At 40.6% G+C, this 19,667-nt stretch overlaps 4 protein-coding genes across 4 annotated transcripts; 2 read left to right on the top strand and 2 right to left on the bottom strand.

Annotated features, from left to right (window-relative positions):
• The first annotated feature begins 478 nt into the window (after positions 1–478).
• On the top strand, positions 479–2,846 carry rps2 (ribosomal protein S2). Its single transcript, XM_079253514.1, has 7 exons — positions 479–513; positions 784–921; positions 1,022–1,111; positions 1,768–1,875; positions 1,955–2,288; positions 2,548–2,639; positions 2,722–2,846. Exons 2-7 carry the CDS (start codon positions 787–789, stop codon positions 2,803–2,805), a joined length of 843 nt encoding a protein of 280 aa, XP_079109640.1. The 5' UTR covers positions 479–513; positions 784–786; the 3' UTR covers positions 2,806–2,846.
• A 1,001-nt stretch (positions 2,847–3,847) lies between these two features.
• On the bottom strand, positions 3,848–5,815 carry ndufb10 (NADH:ubiquinone oxidoreductase subunit B10). Its single transcript, XM_079252404.1, has 4 exons — positions 5,598–5,815; positions 5,165–5,303; positions 4,117–4,256; positions 3,848–4,008 (listed from the first exon to the last, which is right to left on the bottom strand). The coding sequence occupies exons 1-4, from the start codon at positions 5,743–5,745 to the stop codon at positions 3,920–3,922; spliced, it is 516 nt and encodes a 171-aa protein (XP_079108530.1). The 5' UTR covers positions 5,746–5,815; the 3' UTR covers positions 3,848–3,919.
• Positions 5,816–6,961: 1,146 nt separating this feature from the next.
• On the top strand, positions 6,962–10,804 carry LOC306764937 (large ribosomal subunit protein uL3-like). Its single transcript, XM_079252241.1, has 10 exons — positions 6,962–7,102; positions 7,660–7,852; positions 8,104–8,272; positions 8,367–8,502; positions 9,069–9,255; positions 9,386–9,546; positions 9,654–9,755; positions 10,205–10,300; positions 10,435–10,554; positions 10,694–10,804. Exons 1-10 carry the CDS (start codon positions 7,100–7,102, stop codon positions 10,751–10,753), a joined length of 1,227 nt encoding a protein of 408 aa, XP_079108367.1. The 5' UTR covers positions 6,962–7,099; the 3' UTR covers positions 10,754–10,804.
• A 365-nt stretch (positions 10,805–11,169) lies between these two features.
• Positions 11,170–17,921, bottom strand: LOC306766003 (testis-expressed protein 2-like; the record flags this gene model as incomplete). Its single annotated transcript, XM_079253577.1, has 11 exons — positions 11,170–11,537; positions 11,633–11,753; positions 11,873–12,082; positions 12,563–12,700; positions 12,817–12,949; positions 13,323–13,422; positions 13,876–14,076; positions 14,592–14,773; positions 14,883–15,162; positions 15,524–15,724; positions 16,722–17,921. 11 exons carry the CDS (start codon positions 17,919–17,921, stop codon positions 11,391–11,393), a joined length of 2,913 nt encoding a protein of 970 aa, XP_079109703.1. The 3' UTR covers positions 11,170–11,390.
• Positions 17,922–19,667: the final 1,746 nt, after the last annotated feature.

Here is a 19,667-nt window from a genome sequence, read left to right on the forward strand (position 1 = left end):
TTTTGTAAATAAAGTATTTAATATTATATTCACCTGTCCTTAATTTTTAGAAAAGTGGAGACAATAAATCTTCCCTGGCAAATGATAGACAATGAAGAAGATGATGATAATAAAGAAACCAATAGAAATGAAAATCTTTAACTTACAATTGAGATTTATCAGTGAGCTAATCACTCAATGATGTCTCCAACTGAATAGCCATATCTTTTTTACAGGAAGAACGTTTTTAGATTAAGCTTCTGGATTGGTGTTAAGTTTTTAGTTATCTAATTATCAGTAGTAGCAGTCGTAAAGACAATGCTCATCATCACTTATTTAGGAAGTTTTGTACCAAACTACAAAGTTTGGTGATAAATGCAGTCATTCTATAGACTGTGTCTGCCAGTAGAGGGCAGTAAGTTTCCTGTGTTTCCAGCATGGTTTCCAGGTTCCTGTGACGGAAATATCGCGATAACACTTCATACAAAACTCGGCGGAACTTCTCATGGTTCTTCTTCCTGTTTAATCGATCACGTAAGTTGAATGTCGCTGCATCACTCTGATCAAAATCCCTTATAATCTCATACATCGATCAGCTATCTATACTTGTTTTGGAAATAAAATAAATAAGTTCACACTAAAGCGTATAATCCTACATGTATTTTGCAACAGATCTGTAGATAACTAATTATTTAGACAGATTTACACGGCGAACATGGCGGCAATTCTCATGCTAGAAATATGAAATGTACATAAAAGCTTCTCTGTGTAAATTCATGATAAACTTGTCGTTATCTTTCACAGCAAATGGCGGACGACGCCGGTGGTAGAGGAGGTTTTCGCGGAGGTTTTGGCGCAGGGGGCCGCGGTCGGGGCCGTGGCCGCGGCAGAGGCCGTGGTAGGGGCCGTGGAGCCCGCGGAGGCAAGTCCGAAGACAAAGAGGTAAGGTTTTATATCTCCCAAGCCTTTTTAAACTATTTTGTTAAATTTAATCGTCCTTGGCTTTAAGCGCTAACACTGATGTTTCCCCGCTTTTTTTAAGTGGGTGCCAGTCACAAAGCTGGGCCGCTTGGTAAAGGACATGAAGATCAAGTCCCTGGAGGAGATCTATTTGTACTCTCTGCCCATCAAGGTAAGCAGCACAGTAAATTATTGATATGAAGAAAAGACGTATTGGGCACGGTGAGGTTTTGTATAAGTTGTCTTTCCTGTCCAACGCTTATTATTCTGTTCCAGATGTGTATTCATTGTTCCTGCTACATAGTAAATAATAAAGATAAAAACTGTTCCCTGTTATTTTCCCATATAAATACAGTGGTAACTTTGCATAGCATCTGAACAAAAATATTTTTAAAATGCAGCCCAATATTTTAATTAAAATTGCAACTCCATAAAGATAATTAATTTTGTTGGATTTAATAATTGGAAAATAAGTGTTTAGTTTGTGTTGCTCCAAAAACTAACTTTGAAGGTGGAACTTTCTCATCAGTATTTGGTTTTTGCTTTGTGAAATTTCTGCAATTTCAGCAAGACTTTAGGCAAGAAGAAAATATTTGATTGATTTTGTCTGTTTTGTTGTTTACACAAATTTAATTGGACATAATCCCCTGTTCCCTTTGTGGAGCTGATGATGCAAATTCCTGTCTGACATATTGCATGTGGCACTTATTGGTTAATATTTGTACAACATTTCAGAACTGCTGTTTATATTTCCGAATTACTGTAAAGACTGAGCCTGGCACATGTGCAATGAAATGACTAAATACTGTATGGTGTTTTCCACTGTAGGAGTCTGAAATTATTGACTTCTTCCTGGGTTCTGGTCTGAAAGATGAGGTGTTGAAGATTATGCCAGTCCAGAAGCAGACCAGGGCTGGTCAGCGCACAAGGTTCAAGGTAAGCACAAACTTTTAATTAATGTCTTGCACCCCTGGTTGTCAACATGTTAACATGGCCTGCCTCGATGTGTTTACAGGCCTTTGTTGCCATTGGTGACTACAATGGCCACGTGGGTTTGGGGGTGAAGTGCTCCAAGGAGGTGGCCACTGCCATCCGTGGTGCAATCATCCTGGCCAAGCTGTCCATCGTCCCCGTCCGGAGAGGTTACTGGGGAAACAAAATCGGCAAGCCCCACACCGTACCCTGCAAAGTGACCGGTCGCTGTGGTTCTGTCCTGGTGCGTCTCATCCCAGCCCCTCGTGGTACTGGTATTGTGTCCGCCCCTGTGCCCAAGAAGCTGCTCATGATGGCTGGTATTGATGACTGCTACACCTCTGCCAGGGGCTGCACCGCCACTCTTGGCAACTTTGGTAAGATCCCTTTTTATTTATTTATGCTAAATCTGCCTGCTGCAATTATGGGTTTCTCCTAGCTCTGCTCAGCTTCACCTCTTCAATGGTGAAGTTGTCGTTATCAGGAGAGAAAGAAATGGGTATTGCACGACAGAAAGACGCCTCTGTGGTCTTCTGTTCCCCCATTTCCATACCCTACATTTTTCACAATAACAAGGCATGGCTTCTGTTGTTAAATTTTATTTTCATCTGCTCATTGTTCTGTGTTTTTCTACAGCCAAGGCCACCTTTGATGCCATCTCCAAGACTTACAGCTACCTGACCCCTGATTTATGGAAGGAGACTGTCTTCACAAAGTCTCCATACCAGGTCTGTACGCGTTCAAAATTGTCACATTTTTTTCTTGTTAACTTTAGTTTGTAACCAGGTTTTCTGGTTGTTCTCATTCCAGGAGTTTACTGACCATCTGGCCAAGACTCACACCAGGGTGTCTGTGCAGAGAGGCCAGGCTGTGCAGGCTGCTGCCTCCTCGTAATTTTGTACAAAGAATCGTTGAATAAACGTACTGAAACACCAGTTGGTGTCTTGTTTTTACTTTATAGTTTGATGCAATTAATTTGAATTAAGTTAATAACAAAGCTGTCAATGGACTGCTCAAATCTTATGCAGGACCTACATTAGGTTTGTTTCAAAGACGTGCTCAATATTACATCAGTTTTTGTTGCTGGTCACCTAAATGTCAGAAGAACTTACTCATGGGTTGAGTTAATATGTAAATTTAAGAGCCCTGTTTGATAGAACATACTAAAACATTTGGAATATCATGGGTTCAAGAACTGTAGAAAGTATCTACACTTACTGCAGTCTGCTTATACACTTTGAACATGTCAAAGAAGGTTGACTTGATGGAAATAAATCAGGATTGCCCAAGTCCAGTCCTGGAGATCCATTCTGTAACTTTTAGATGCATACCTCTTATCGCACACCTGAATTCCCTCATTTGCATGTCAGCACTGCAGAGGCCCAGAAATGAGTCATTCATTTCAGTCATGTGTTGCATCTAAAAGTTCCAGGACAGTATCAACTGGATTTGGACATCCCTGCAAAAGATGAACGGCACAAATTGTGTGGTGATCTCAGAAATGCCAGACAATTGAGTCTTATGTAAAACTTTTCCCCCATACTGAGCCAAGAAATGTCAATCCCCAATTCTTAATTGTAAATCAATTTTGATAAAGGGATAAAAAAAAAAAATCTGAAACAACTCAAAACCAGATTAATCCAAAGCTTATGACTTAAATAATAGTAAATTTAAAGTGAACTCAAGCTGTAAAATGCTTTTTTTAAAAAAAAAAAAAAAAAAGTCTTGTAATACCAAAGGGTGTGAGTTAGCACGAGGAAAAATGGTATTTGCACAATTTTTAACCTCTTGCCTTGTCCTATCTCTGTTCCTGCAAAGGAGAAGCCAGCAAACCCTGTTTACAGTTGGAAAGATGGTTAACCTTATAGACAAAATAAAACGTATGCACCTAGCTTCATGTAACTTGTGCACAATTTTCATTCAGTGGAACATTTCCTTACAAATAAAAAAAATGAGTTAATCACAAACTTTATTTTACATTTATTACATAGGACTGAAATAAAACTTCTTAAGCACTCTGGGCTTGAGCTGCCAGCATTCGTTCTTTCTGCTTCATTAGACATTTCCTCCCACTGGCGTAGGCTCCTAGGTCCCCATCTGAGAAAGAGCAGGCCATAAATGAAGCACATTCAGTAAGAATCAGCCAAAAATGACTAATTATTGGGTCTATATGCATATATAAGCTCCAAACAGCAAAATACTTACAGCGGGACATGAAGTTCTTGGTCACCTCGTTGAACTGCTGTATCTCCTTGGCACAGTTCTGCTCGTAGCTGGCTCCTTCTCTTTGGTGACAGGCCCTCATACGCTCCTGGATCACCTTCACAATCTCTTGATCCACCTTGCTGGAATGGGAAAACAATATGTTGTCAGCATCAATGATTTTTCAGAAAGAGAAATTCCCTTTAAATAGAAATGTTTATTATCACATTATTACCCAAACCCTATTATCGCCAAACACAAGATATTACAAGTGTAATAGTCAATACTTCTTCACAAGGTGTTTACCACACCATTTTTATATAGCCCAATGGTCTGTTTTGTTTAGAAGTGGACTTCAGCTAGATTTCCACTCAAGAACAGGTCCTCTTACCATGTTTCACCACACAAGGTTACTGAGCTAACTGAAGCACTCAAAGATTTTCTAATGAGTTTTTTGATTTGTCAACACCCAAACTCAGCAGAGCCTCTACTATCATGATGCAGGAGGACACTTGCTGCCCTTTGGGAAGCAGAAAAAATTAAAGAAACCCTTGACTAAAAGATTCATTACTGGCATTTATTACACAGCAATGCAAAATCTCAGCTAACTCAGACAAGAACATTTACTTTAAAAAATAATTGTTAATGTTTTTTCTCTATGCCATCTACTCATTATTTAAAGCTTCTTGGAATACAGTAACAATAATGACACTTACACTAAAATAAAACAAAGAAAATGCCATATTCAATTCATTCACAGGTGTCTGTTTAGTGAAGCGTGTCCAAGAAGTAGACTTTTTTTTGTTGTTCAAGAAGCAGACTGACGTCAAGAGTCTTCAGACTGACGTAAGCCAGTAGAATACGTCATATCTCTGCTCACTGCTTTTAAACGTGACATGTTGCTTTACATATTTTACACTGCTAAGCCCACGTTTGCTTTAAGTTTGCATTATGACAGGTTAAAATGAATTAGCAGACTCACTCGTTTACCTAAAACGAACTGCATGTCAGACAAAGTATAAGTTATCCTGGTTGTGTGTGTTAAACTCACTAGTCTCTCCTCCACTGCATCTCTGCCTCGTAGTAGCAGACATAATCTCCCTCCTGGCACTCAGTCAGGTCGGGAACACGGCGGAACTTCTGGTGATAGTAAACCTGCTTGTTTTTAGACCGAATGCTGTCAACAGCATCTGGATAAATCAGACGACAAAGAAGAAAAACACTTCAAACAAACAAACATTGAAAAGCCAATGTAGCATGCATGCACTGTGATTTGTTGCGTCTATGTGCAGACATAGCTAGCACTACAGCGCGAAGCTACAAAGCTGAGACCCCTCAAAAAACTAAAAAGATCTTTGCAACTCATTATATGTAGGATCTTCTACGAAGACAAATGCTAATTTGTAAATTATCCGTATGTCTAAACAGCACCCTTAGCTGCGGTGTTGTTTTAGCTATGCTGTTAGCCGGTTAGCTCCCGTTACCTCTAAATGTGGTGACAGGCAGGTCCACCGTGTAATAGAAGACTTGAGACAGAATCAGAGCCGGATTTGGCAATGCTGTTTGTTTATCTATAACCGGAGTCTGTCGCGGAGGTTCAGGATACGCTCCTTTGTCGTAATCGTTAGGCATTTTGCTTTGTTTTTAACCAAGACTGAAGAAATCTTACAATTCGACCTCGACAGAGCTCCTTTCGAGGTGGCGCATGCGTATTAGATACATCATGGCGAAATAGAGGTCAACAGATGAAAAGACAAAAACCAAAATTATTTACATACTCTTTGTTATTATTACATATGATAAATTATACGCAAATATATTTAACAACAAATAAAATGAAAAATAATCCAGTAATCTGCAAGTATAAGGTTCAAAGGATAAAGGTCACAGGTTGAACTGTTGTGTTGTTTAAGAGCTGTAGGTGGTGCTAGAGAGCTGGTTTTAACATCTGCCAGGCATAAAAATAAACTTTTATTCTTCCATCTATGCTTTCATAAAATTACATGGTCTAGAAAATAACACCGACCACTGTTTTTTGCCTTGACATCCTGTAAATTACAATATATTTCAAGTTATTGGGGGTGGGGCGATGAGCTTATTAAATAAATTGTTTTACTGTGAACAATAAAATGTAAAACAAAAGTGTTTTATAACGTGTAATAACTGGCTGTCAGCAAGTAATTTGATTTATTCCTAATATGTATTTTGAATACTTTGAAGGTAATTTACAAGTTGGATCATCTAAAATCTCACAAGGTTGCTGTACTGAAAATGTCAAGGGGCCCTGCGATGGACTGGCGAGCTGTCCAGGGTGTACCCTGCCTTCGGCCAAATGACAGCTGGGATAGGCTCCGGCTTCCCCGCGACCCTGAATTGGATTAAGCGGTTTGGATAATGAATGAATGAATGAATGAAAATGTCAAGGTTCTCTTAAACTCCACTGCAGGACCACCTCCAACAGCCCAAACGCATTCCATCTACATGTGGGGAAAAAAACCCCAAAGCAAATTCAGCTCTGAAATTTTCAAACACGTTATTTCAACCCCTCTTTAGGCACCCCTTTTGGTACCTTTATTTGGCACTTAGTCAGTGTGAAATGTTTGACAAAATTCACACCAACACTATATATCCCAAATTTGAGCTATATTTAAACTGTTCAGACTAATATACATGAAATAAAAATGCCGAGTCTATGTGAACATTGCTTAAATGACAATGAAAACCTCATTCTCTCTCTCTCCTTTCTTGGTTGGAAGGTTCCTGTCTGCTGGTCCTCCCCACCTCCTTAGACCTTTGACTTTACCCTCGTCCCATTTTTTCCTGGCATGGCTTGGCAGAGTTTGCCTTGTTTGAAAGTGAATACATCTCCTCAGCTGGGCCAAACACCAAATTAGAGCCCTTACTCTGTGTATCATCTTATGTATGACTCCTGCAGCAGCCCTGGTTCCTCTCTCTTTCTGACCTTTGCTGGGACAGTTGTGTTGACATGGTAAGTCCTGCTCATGATTTTGGTTATATCTGACATAAAAGGAACACCAACATTTACTTTTTATGTTTATGTCGTCTACATGCCAGCATGTGTGTGTTCAATTTAGCACTCCGTTGAGTCATTTTAATTAATTAAAGTTGATGACAGACATGGAATCTTTTGAAATCCTGACATCTTCGTAAAACATTATATTTTTTTATTTGGAGTTTTGTAGATAATTTGGCCTTGATCTATGAATCTCGTTTAATGTAACATAAATAAAGTGAAAGGGTGTAAACATGTGGCTTGGGTAGGAAGGCAACAGATCTGAAGGTTAAGAGACTTTTTGGCAGGAATTTCATCGACATGTGTTTGACTTTATTACAAATTGACACCCTTATCATTTGAGGAATTTGAGAATGAGAGAAAAATTATTTCAAACAGCTATTTAAAGCACGCTTGACCAAATTTTCTCTGTATGTTTGTGTATATTCTTGCATGAAACTTGCATGTCACTCCATGCATTTCCCAGGTGTCATCAGCATGTGCTTATTCTGCGTGGTTTATGCTTTCCTCAGTCTCATCGGAAATTTCATGCACCTCGCCATGGTCACATGGGGTTCTTGCCCCACAAACGTAGCAAGAAGCATAGGGGGAGGGTGCGAACATGGCCGAAAGATGACCCCAGTCACCCTGTTCATCTCACTGCCTTCCTGGGATACAAGGCTGGCATGACTCACACACTGAGGGAGGTGCACCGTGCTGGCCTCAGTATGTACTACTGGATGTTATTTCACGGTTGCAATGCAGGAGTGAGATAAAATTTGACTTGTTCTGCTTTATGTCTTTGCAAAAGATGACATTGACAGGGAATAAAGTGATAACCAAATGGTGGTCATAAAGTCAATGTGTTCTACAACTGACCTCTGGATGACCATCTTTAAGTATTTGTCATTTCTGTTTTAATGAACTACAGATGTCCCTTTTCTCTTTTACCTCAAATTATGTTGTCTCTTTTACAGAAATATCAAAGCGTGAGGAAGTTGAGGCAGTTACCATCATTGAGACTCCCCCTGTCATCGTGGTGGGGATAGTAGGTTATGTTCAGACTGTCCGTGGCTTGCGGTCCCTGAAAACCATCTTTGCTGAGCATCTCAGTGATGAATGCAGGCGCAGATTTTACAAAAACTGGTGTGTTTAATCAATCATTGCTCTGTTTCATGCACAGCTAAGTGACCCTCGGAAGTCTTGTTCTTAGATCTATTTTGGGTTTTCTGTGTTTCAGGTATAAGAGCAAAAAGAAAGCCTTCACTAAGTATAGTAAGAAGTGGCAGGATGAGACTGGAAAGAAACAGCTGGACAAGGATTTTAATATGATGAAGAAATATTGCTCAGTCATCAGGGTTATTATTCACTCTCAGGTAGGCAATAGCTTTTATGGTTTGGTATCAGTCTGATTTCAATTACTTGTCTAATGAGCTTCATCCCACTTCTTTAACTTGTCTCCTCCCCTGCAAAAGGACAGTGGTGTAATCCACCAGACCGCATGCATCAGGGCAAAAAAACCTTCAAATCCTTGACGCTATGTCTGCCAATAATTCTGACACAGCAGTCAAGATGAGGAGGGGAGCCCGTTGGGGAGTTTCAAATAGCAGATATGAATATTTTTAGGGCATAACCTGACTGCTGATCCAGACTGTGGGAAACTCAGCCAAGGTCTCAATTCTAAACATTGCTGCATAGATCAGACTTTTTTTTTAAGCAAAACATATGGGATCAAAACATATTTATAAATCTGAGTTTGTTTACCTGAGAGTTTGTACATTATTACATGCTGAGGACTTATTGTATAGTCGGTGTAAAGAGTGTTCCTTTTCAATCACAGTGATAAACGACATTGTCATTCTACTCATCAGAACTCATTACTCTTCTTGTTCACTGGCCTCCTTCGCACGTTTTACCCATTTTTTTCCTGACTTGTTTCCAGATGCAACTGCTGCCGATAAAGCAGAAAAAGGCTCACGTTATGGAGGTGCAGTTGAATGGTGGCAGCATCTCAGACAAAGTGGACTGGGCAAAAGAACATCTGGAGAAGGCAGTCCCTGTATCTGCTGTCTTTTACCCAGATGAAATGATTGACATTATTGGTGTCACCAGGGGTCACGGCTTCAAAGGTCAGAAATGTGCTGCATGTCTCAATGCAGGGACTAAAATACTTCAGATTTTCAGTTACAACAAGAAAAAGTTAATCTAATTCAGGGAATTCAAGCTGAGTTTTTTGTTTGTTTTGTTTTGAGCTGATAGGTGTGACAAGCCGCTGGCATGTGAAGAAACTCCCCAGGAAGACTCACAAGGGTCTGAGGAAGGTTGCTTGCATTGGAGCTTGGCATCCTGCCCGAGTGGCTTTCACTGTAGCTCGTGCAGGGCAGAAAGGCTATCACCATCGTACTGAGATCAACAAGAAGGTTAGCCATGAAGGAATACGCCTGAGAATTATCACGATAAACATTGTGGTTTCCCATTTTACCACTAGTTATGTTTGAAGTCCTCATGACATAACCTCTGTTCTCAGATCTACCGTATAGGTAGGGGTGTTCACATCCAGGATGGAAAGGTGATCCGGAACAATGCTTCCACCAACTACGACATCAGCCAAAAAACCATCACACCCATGGTACCACATCTTTATGTGACAATAGAATATTCACCATCATGTGAAACATAAGGGTCAAGCTTTCTGTGTCGCTCATATTCATGCTGTCATGACTCAATGAAAATGTAAAATATAGAGCTTTTGTGTATGGAGATGTAAAATACATTCATAAAGCCTAATATAGCATTAGAATTCATTGTTGCAGTTTTACATAGTAATAGTTCCCAGTTGGTGATATGACATGCTATATATTAAAGGTGGGGAACAGTGGTCCTTGAAGACATTAACGTTTTAAATGTTTTCTTCCTGTAGCATCTCTGATTCAACCAAAATGGATCCAACAACTTATCTTCTGTACAGTAAATATCTAAAACTTGCAGGACTAAAGAAGGACCAGGGTTCTTCACTGCTATCGAGTATTCATCACTATGCATATGTATATTTATTTTTTCTGGATTGTGTCCCTGTAGGGTGGTTTTCTCCACTATGGTGAAGTGAATAATGATTTTGTCATGGTGAAAGGCTGTGTGGTTGGGGCTAAGAAACGCATCCTTACCCTGAGAAAGGTATGGTGTAATTCTGAATGATGTATCTCACAAGTTGTTTCCATTAGAGGCACGCCGTTCAAACAGATATTTAATGTCTTGTTAAGTTAAATCTATAGTTGCAGGTAATATAAAGTGTGTGTCCTTTCCTGCAGTCTTTAATCACACACACATCACGCAAAGCCAAGGAGGCCATTGAGCTCAAGTTCATTGACACCACCTCCAAGTTTGGCCATGGACGCTTCCAAACTCCCCAAGAGAAGAGGGCATTTATGGTGAGTGTGAAAAAAAATGGATGCACGCTTAAATTTAAATACTAAGGAGAAACATTTGAATGAGTTTGTCCAATGTTAATTTAAGGAGTCTGCAGTAATTCTGAACTATTCTAACCAAAGACCTCTGGTTTAACCGCAGGGGCCATTGAAGAAAGATGCCCTGAAGACAATGCCAGAACCTCTGCCAGAGGAAGCTTGATACAAAGGATCCCATTCTTGCAAAATAATAAAACTAACTTTAAAATATGCAGTCTTGTCAGACAATGTATATTATTTTTGGGAATACTAACAGCTTAATGTTTGTGATCAGATGTGCTGTTTTGGAATTTACCTGTTACACATATCCAGATTTCTGAATCAAGTTTATTCTCCTCAGATAAACCCATGACATATCATGCACCGTGGCTGCTTGACTGAACTTATGTGCTTATCAGATTCTCGTCTACAAGTTTTTAGTTTCTTACAATCTTGCACAGTGAGAATGGACAGGAGGATGCTTTGCTTAAACAGCATTTTCTAAGAGAAAAAAAAAGAGTGGTCATCATAAACACTTTGTTGTTTTGCAATTAATACATCCAGTTATTCAGTTTTTTTTATTTTTATCTATTTCAGCACTTCAAGAAAGTTGTATTGACGTGAATACATTTCACAGTAGGGGGCACTGTAGCACCGGCCTCGAGGTTTTGAAGTCACGACCAAACTCAGAGTGACTTCAGGAGGTTTCTGTCCTGTACTGGTTAGGATAACCACCAAACCGAAGCAGCCTCAGAATCCATCGAATAAACTGTAATAGCTGCACAACAGCTACTTTCCTTCATCCCCTCTGCAGGGGACCACTACTCGGACAGGTAGTCCTGAGACTCCATGGAGGACTGGTGGGAGGATGAATGTATCGAGGACTGGTGGGATGCAGGCGGATTGTCCAGGCCAGATGTCATCAGGGGCAGATATAAATCATCCATATTGGGCATTACAAACACTTTCTGTAAGGAGACAGTTGACAACAAAGCATGTTATAGCAGTATGTGTAGAAATGAGTAAATCATCCCTGGATAAACCGATGCACTGATGGACTGACCTGGAACTCACACTGGAGTTTTTTCTCAATCCACTCAGTCACATGAGTGAAAGTGACTTCTCTCTCTCCCAGCATGGGACGTACATGAAGGTCTAACCTGGGAGGCACTCTGAAACTATACCTGAGACACGGTGACAATTAGAGAAGAAGATGGTGGAAGAAAACTAAATGACCAGCTAATAGTGAATAACTGAGTAGAAATAGCTTAACATTAAATAACAAAGCAAGGAAAGGAAGTACCATATCCTATCAGTGGGTGGAGGAGGGATGTTGATGGCCAGAGTCCCAGAAAGCTCCAGGACCTCAACACTGAGCAACAGGGGCATGTTGGATACTTCAGCTATCTTCTTCCTGATGTACTCGTTTTCTGTTGCCTTCTGGAAATACTTGGATTTTGCTATCTTGTCCACAAATCTCAGGATCTTCCTTCCTGTGCTGCCACCTGTGTACCTTTAAGGCAAGGCAAGATTATTTGTATAGCACCTCTCATGTACAAAAAAATTTAAAGTGCTTTACATGAACCATTAAAAGCATTACAGATGGTGTAAAAAAGCATAAAAGACAACACAAATATCAAAATCACGATAAAATCATAAATTATATTAAAATAATTAAACGTTTCTGTAGATAATGGATTTTGACTAATGCTCTTCTGTATGACCAGTGGCAGGAATGGAAACCTCTGGTCCTTGAGAGCCAGTGAGCTGCAGATTTTAGATGTTTCCCTGCTTCCACACACTCGATTTAAATCAAATGGGTCTGAAAGCTCGTTGTCAAGTTCTACACAAGGGCCCATTAACTAAATCCAATTTGTTGAAACAGGAAAACATCTAAAACTTGCAATACTGCTGTCTTCGAGGGCCGATGTCCATTCCTGATCTGTAGTGTATCTATCTATAGTAGAAAATTCCAGTAAAGGTGTTAATTTACCCTTCAGTTCCTATTACAGTGGTCTTGTCTCCCAAAGAGCCCTGTGGTTCAGATGGAGGGACTTCCTCTTCATCAGATGATCCTGCACTGGATGACTCTTCATCACTATCCGCCAATATACAGAGCCTTGGCTTGGAGCTGCATGACACGCCAGTTGCTCATATTACTGAAAAGTAGTACCTTCTTAAATGCAATCATGTGAAAAACCTTCTGTTTTTATTTGTGCATGATCATGACTCTAACATGAGCCTCACCCGATTTGTTGGGTCTCAAGAATGCTGTGAGCGTCATCCTCTCCCTCTTTACCCAGCTTACACAAGTTCATCTTAGTCTCCAGGGTCATCTGAAGGCAGCCTGTGTACATCACCTCTAGCTCTAGCCACAGGCCTTAGAGATAAAGCAGGGGCAGGGAGTTGAGCAGATTTCTTAATGAGTTGTGATCTAAATCCAGAGTTCAGTTTGGAGGCCTGATCTTGTCTAGCAGAGGAGGCATTAGATCAGTAGCGACTGGCTTTGGCATGTTACTGATGGTTAAGCCAAACTAAGAAGATTGCTAATCGCTTCAGCATGAAACACAATGGAAAGTTAAAAAAGAGGGCACTACGAACTCTGACTAATTACATCATGACCCTAACTAGCTGGAAGGTTTTGATGCAAAGCTAAATCATGATGCAGTAGATGTCATAAGTAAAATGTAATGTGATTTCTAAAAACAAAAAAAAACCAACAAAAAAAAACCCACAATGCAGTCGTACTGTACCTCTGCGGTCCAGCGTAGGTTTTGATGTACTTAGGGCCTGAGGAAGGCAGGTACCCATGTTCAAATCTGCTAGAGTCAGCTCATTCATGAAGTATGGCAGCTATGAGACAAGCAGAGAATTACATTAGCAACAACAGAAGCTGATGTGAAAAAGTGGCCCCCAGAGGTAACAAATTACCTCAAACAAATGAGTAGGAAGGTACGCCTGCAGTGCATGAGGGAGTGTGAGGGAGGTAAAAAGGATGGTGTGTGTCAAATTAAAGGACAGGAAATGAATAATGGGATGCTGCAGTCTACCACCTTGTGCTGATGTTCATGTTGTTTCCTGCAGACACAGTATGTAAAACTCAGTGCTACTATGTATTCAAAGCTGCCGACTGTAAAAGAACCATTTCTATTAATCATTATTACACTGCTGTTGCGGATTTTTGATCATAATTTACAGACCACTGCTGTTTGCCCTTGAAATCCTTGAAAATAGCATTGGTCTTATCTGATTCCAGCAAAGAATCTCAAAAACATCAAATCCATTCACACTCTCATCCACTCTCACCTTGATCTTGCTGAGTTTCTTCTGGATCTTGTGAGCCACCTGATCGGACCAGTATTTCTCTCTGAGAAAGTCCCAGAAAATTCTGCCCACCAAAGAGTTCACCCATGTGGGCTGGCCTTCTGTGGAGCTTCCCCCTGATTCAGCTGCTGCTTCAGGGTCACCTCCACCTTCACCTCCAGAACCACGTTCTTCACCATGAATCTGCAGGAAATATAAAAAAAAAAGGGGGAAAAGTCATTGGGAGGCATATGCGATTGCATAAGCAGATAATATGACCTGATAGGACTGAGAAGCATGCTGATGCTGCACTTTCTAGACAAAACATGAGACAGACTGTCTCTATGTGGGGTGCCAATCCCGAATTACCCCAGCAGGAATCAGCTGCTCAACCTGCCTGTTCTGCAGATGCACAAGTCCGTTACTATTATTATTCTTCCCTAAGTGATATATGATATTTCTGAACACTGACATTTGGTCTAAACCAGCAAGGACATGTTTAGCTGAGTCATGGTTCTTTATAAGGCTAATCTGAACACAGATTAAAATACTGATACAGTGGCAGATACTGAACAGCTCTTGTAATAAGACGTTGTATAGAGAATAAACATGATATGGTACTGACAGAAATACTGCATATGTAATATAATGAGAAGGGGTTCTCAACACTGATTAGTTTAAAACTAGTAAATTAAAAACTAACATATTAACTAACTAACCTTTTTGCAAGTGGTGGGACATTCCTTGTCATTTTGACAGGGGCTGGGACTTCGACTGCACCTTTCTGAGCCAGTCAGGTGAGTCATGTAGGTGTTGTAGTCCAGCAGCGTCCTTGTCTTAGAAGGAAAGTCAGGAAGCTCCTCTGTGCTTTCCTTAACAGCTTCTCCAGCACTAACTGTTTCTGAGAGATGGGGAAATGATTACTTCTCATGTTCCCCATGCATGCATGTAAAACACAAGACAGTAATGTTTCACCAGCTGGAAACCCATAAGCCAGGACATCTTCTTACCTATGCTCTCCTCACCGCTCGTGCAGCTCTCAGCTCCGGCCCTGGAGGCCAAAAGAAAGTGCTGGAACCATTCTTCCTTCTCTCTGCCTGTTCGACCAAACAGGTAAAGGGTCAAAGGAAGCTGGTGACTCTCCATCATTTGTTTCTCTGCTGTCTCTTCCTCCTCCTGCCCCTCGAGAATGGCCTCCTCTCCCAGCTCCCCGTCAGCCAGAGTGATACAGATCGGGTACTTCTTGTTCCACACTCTTTTACGAGCCAAACCCGGAGGCACAAGAGTTACCTAGGAAAAAAGAGCAATAACAGATTTAGATATATACATATAAAAAATGTTTCTGTGTTCATATTCTACTAAATGCTCTCAGGCAGCTAAGTTGATCAGACTGTGTGAGGTTAATTTAGTCATCATTTGAAGTCACTGTAGCTTTCCTCTGTGTATACATGCAAATAAAGGGGTCAAGCTTATTCAGTAGGCCATCACACAGTCCCTTCAGGTCTGTCTCTTCCGTGTTATATGACAAAGTGGGTGCAGAAAGATGAGAAAAGACCTCAGGTGAGAGGTCACCTTGGTTTTTCTCTTAAATTCCCTTCTGAGAGACATTATGCCTTTATGAGTTTATTTAATTTTTTCAGAAGACACTGACCTTACTGTTAGTCAGCTGGTAAGTGTGGGAATGCAAAAACACAGCCTCAAAGGGCATCTCATCAAATGCTGCCCACCGGGGGATGTTGGCACGTGGGTATGCCAGGCGCAGCCGGCTGCCATCCAGAGTCACATAGACTGAATGTGTGACAGAGGGGTGGAAAGTCTCTGGGTCATAGTTGTGAGTTTCATTCATCCAGCCCTGAAAAAAAACCCAACATACATCTGTTTAACCCAAAATGATACAGTTATCTACTTGTGATTGCATCTTTTCCCAGTTTGAATTTATCTACAGAAACAAGCAACTGGGAAGGGTTCTGTGGGTTTTAATATCTAAGCAAGTGCTGCAAACTGTGACAATACAGCTTAGCAGGAGAGGAAACCTGAGCCACAGCAGAGCACAACTGTCTCATTTAACAGCAGTTGTGTCTAAAAAGCCCGCAGTCCAGTTAGTAGCTCCACCATGCTCATAAATTTCACCCTGTTTATCTACATATCAGCATTTATTTTGACAGCCAGACTCTCTTGACAGAGCTGTCAAGAAATGCTTTGAAAGAGCTATTATCAAAATGACCCACATAATATAGCCAGAAGGGAGTTTTTATGCAGCAGTTTCCTTTATATAAATCTACTGAGATCCACTGATGGGACTACTTTTATGTTACTATTCAGTGCCTGATATGGCTGCTGTTGATGTTTAGATCTGTCATCCTGCAAAGCCAGTGCTAAAGGATGAAGCTCATTTTCATGTATCCAAATCATTACAGGAAAATGAAAGAAGCTGCAGAGGCTTTTCTTCATGGAGAGTAAAATAGAATGCAGCTATGCCAATAGCCTGATGCTGTACCTGACTTTAATGCTAATAACAGCAAGTAAAACAGCAACAATGTCCACCATGATCATGGTGTTATTTTAATTTTGCAGTTATTTAACCATACAGAAAAAGTGCACCAGGCACTGCAGGAGTGGCTTGTATTGGTACGAGAGCTAATATCAATTACTATCTTTTTATTCAAGAATAAGGAAATCAGTTGAAATATTTCAGCAAAAGATCACTAAGCTGCATTTACATTACTGTAGGAAAACAACACATATACACATAGCACTATAGATTAAATTACAATAAAAAAAAAAAAAAATCACGTCACTGTGAGCATTGACACTTTCATTCTTGATAATTTGATTTTTACTGTCATTACCTCGAGGATTTCTGAACCTGTGAGCTGCCCATCCAGCGGATCCATGCTCATGGGACTGAATTTGCTCTGAGACTTCTTTGCACTTCTGGCAGCTGTTTGTCGTGGGGCAAACATGTATACCATCACCAAGCCCAATATGAAGCCACACGCAATCCCCACAGACAGACCTGTCACATATGGAGGTAGGGGCAGCAGGAAGAACCCATAAGCAAGGAGGCCCACAGGGAAAAGCCAATGAAACGGCAACGATGAACCAGTGACTCTAGACTGCGAGTAAGTTCTTGCGTGTGCCTGTCTCGATCCATTTTGGAGCTCCATCACTTGAATCACATCCCCGTAGGTGCAGATTTCTAAATTGCTGTCTTTGCTGTGGGTGTAGTGCTCTGGAGAGGAGGTGGATTTCGCTGACGACGAGTCTTTTTGGAGTCTTTTAAGAGGACTATCACTTCTGTGTTCACTCTCTGTTCTCCTTCTGTATCTAAGGTCTGAATCTTCATAGCTCTCATCTCTTCCACAGCTGCCTTGAGAGGCTGGTGAGTCCCCGGTGCCGGGCACCCTCCCTTGCTTGGGGCTTCCAGAGCTCTCTTCCCCCATGATCTTACTCAGCATGCTCAGTGGATCCTGCATAGCTTCTGAGAACTTCCTCCTTGTGTCCTCGAGCTCCGCTATCAGTGAGCTCCCCCGAGGTTCGGTTGGGGACATGTTACCTGTGGATGGAAGTGATACCATATCATCACTACCTTTCACTCCTTCTGCTTCAGGACTGGACTCCTGGATCTTTGGATGCGTTATCTGCTTCCAAGGATGCATATGCAGCTTGGAGTCTGACTTGGAGAGATTGACTTCAGGCTCAACCCGTCGTGAGATTTCTGTGCTGAGGGACTTAACCAGGCTGAGGAGAGGTTTACCTCTGACTGTGCTACTCTCTCTTGGCTTCAAGTCTGTCGAGGAAGATTTGACAAGGCCGCTGGTGACAAGCAGGCCTGATGAGGATGCTGACAAGTCGGATAAAGAGCCTGGGGATGAGGGGGAGTGAGGAAGGAAGAAAGGCTGGGAATGCTGACTCTGGTTCAGATCCAGATTAATCCCTAGACTGAGGTCAGGCCGACACTCCTTAGTTTGTGAGTTCTCTTTAGTAAATGCCACAGAGGGACCCTCGTCCTGGTGGTCCAGGCTGAATATGAGCTTGCTCTCCTCCATGATGACAGCAAAACAGGAACTAAAGTTAGATGCTGGTCAAACAAATGCTGTCTGCTAAGTTAAGCATGGCATAAGCAGAGAGTGTTTGTAATTGGATGCAGACTTTTCTGGCATTGTGCAGTCCATCTTGTTATCCTAAAAATGTAATCAGAAATGTAAAAATCATTAATATGTGTCTCATTCATCCTAACCGCTCAGTTCAATGAAGGGTCACGGGGAAGCTGGAGCCTATCCCAGCAGTCTTTAAGTGAAAGGCAGGGTACACCCTGGACAGCTCGCCAGTCCATCGCAGTAATATGTATCTATTATAGATATATCTATTATAAATATATATATATATATATATATATATATATATATATATATATATATATATATATATATATATATATATATATATATATATATATATATATATATATATTATAAGTGTCTTTTCTTTCTAATCTCTTTTGAACTATCTTCTTTCTCTGTAGCCTGTAGCCTGACAGGAAGTTATGTTTCACTTTGTGCTGTCAGTTTACACAGTGACTCTAAGATGGGTAAGAGTGGATGAGTGCTTTGCTTCTGGAAAAGGAGTCCTACAATTAGATGCAATAATCCCGTCCATTAGCTATGATCCATTAAACTGAGTCTATTTGACAGATTAGTGATCATTTAGGGAACCTAAAAGATTTTACAATGCAGCAACAGTCTTCTCTTAGATACTGTCATTTGCAGTGTGGACTGTTTCATACATTTTCCCAATTTGTTCAAGAATAGGGAAAAAAAAAAAGTTCTTCAGTCTTTAAAAATGAATAAAACACAAGACATTGACAAGCATTTTGCTTGTCTATAAAGAAGACATGCTGTCATTTTCGTGCGTTTTGAGCAACTGGTGTTAAAAACAACGCAAACTCCTCAGTCGTCTTCTTTGTTTTCTTAATTTATTTCATTTGGACCTTTACACAAGAAATATGTGATTGACGCCATGACAAAAAAGAAATGGATTGTTTCTAAGATAATTCATTGGAGATACAGAGTATAAATGTAGGTGAGGTGTAAACAGCAGTTTCTGTTTTACCCATCTGTCCATTATGTCATTGAAAGTTCAGCAATTAGACATGACCTTTGAAAGCGTGAAAATCTATTACCAGCCCCTCTTATTTTCAAGAGACAATCACAGATTTGTGTGATGCCATGCAGAGTGGACAGTCTAATACACAGAGTCAACCAAGCTACACAATCCTGCCAAAGAGTGGATTAAATATAATCCTCCATTCTAATGAGGGTTTTATGACAATAATTGAAAACACTTGAGATACAAGTTACATCTGATGAATCAGTGCATTTTTCTATTTTTTCAAGAAAGTGTCTCTTATGTAGTCATTCACTTGTACTGACGGTGTTTATAGGTCTATAGGTCTATAGGTTTATAGGTCCTATGCATTGAAGGAGTTTTGGAAAGGATAATTAAAAAAAAAAAAAAAAAAAGGTTTAACAGAGAATGGCCCTGTATATTGCATGTTGAGAACAGTTTGAAATTTGTCTCGCAGTTTTTCATTTACTTTTGGGTCCAGTTTATATCTCCAGCTTTCCGCACTTTGCTCATCAGCAGCAATTAATTTCAGCACCCAGCCGCTGGGCTGTTTGTCAGACCTAATTAACCAAAAGTGCTGCTCCAACAGTGTGTAAGCTCCTGCAAAAAAGCTCTAAAACTTTGTGATCAATGTCTACCCAGGAATCAATTTGGAATCAGGTCATGCT

Source organism: Telmatherina bonti (assembly GCF_933228915.1).
Source record: "Telmatherina bonti genome assembly, chromosome: 14".
In the NCBI taxonomy this organism is placed as follows: domain Eukaryota; kingdom Metazoa; phylum Chordata; class Actinopteri; order Atheriniformes; family Telmatherinidae; genus Telmatherina; species Telmatherina bonti.

Bases quoted from the DNA above. Each gene is read 5' to 3' on its own strand.
- ndufb10 (XM_079252404.1), bottom strand. From the start codon at position 5,745: ATGCCTAACGATTACGACAAAGGAGCGTATCCTGAACCTCCGCGACAG. The intron at 5,304-5,597 runs GTAACGGGAGCT...TGATTTATCCAG, and splicing joins GCCTGTCACCACATTTAGAG to ATGCTGTTGACAGCATTCGG. The intron at 4,009-4,116 runs GTAAGTATTTTG...GCTCTTTCTCAG, and splicing joins CAAGAACTTCATGTCCCGCT to ATGGGGACCTAGGAGCCTAC.
- rps2 (XM_079253514.1), top strand. From the start codon at position 787: ATGGCGGACGACGCCGGTGGTAGAGGAGGTTTTCGCGGAGGTTTTGGC. The intron at 922-1,021 runs GTAAGGTTTTAT...GCTTTTTTTAAG, and splicing joins GCAAGTCCGAAGACAAAGAG to TGGGTGCCAGTCACAAAGCT. The intron at 1,112-1,767 runs GTAAGCAGCACA...TTTCCACTGTAG, and splicing joins TGTACTCTCTGCCCATCAAG to GAGTCTGAAATTATTGACTT.
- LOC306764937 (XM_079252241.1), top strand. The intron at 8,503-9,068 runs GTAGGCAATAGC...ACTTGTTTCCAG, and splicing joins GGGTTATTATTCACTCTCAG to ATGCAACTGCTGCCGATAAA. The intron at 10,301-10,434 runs GTATGGTGTAAT...CCTTTCCTGCAG, and splicing joins GCATCCTTACCCTGAGAAAG to TCTTTAATCACACACACATC.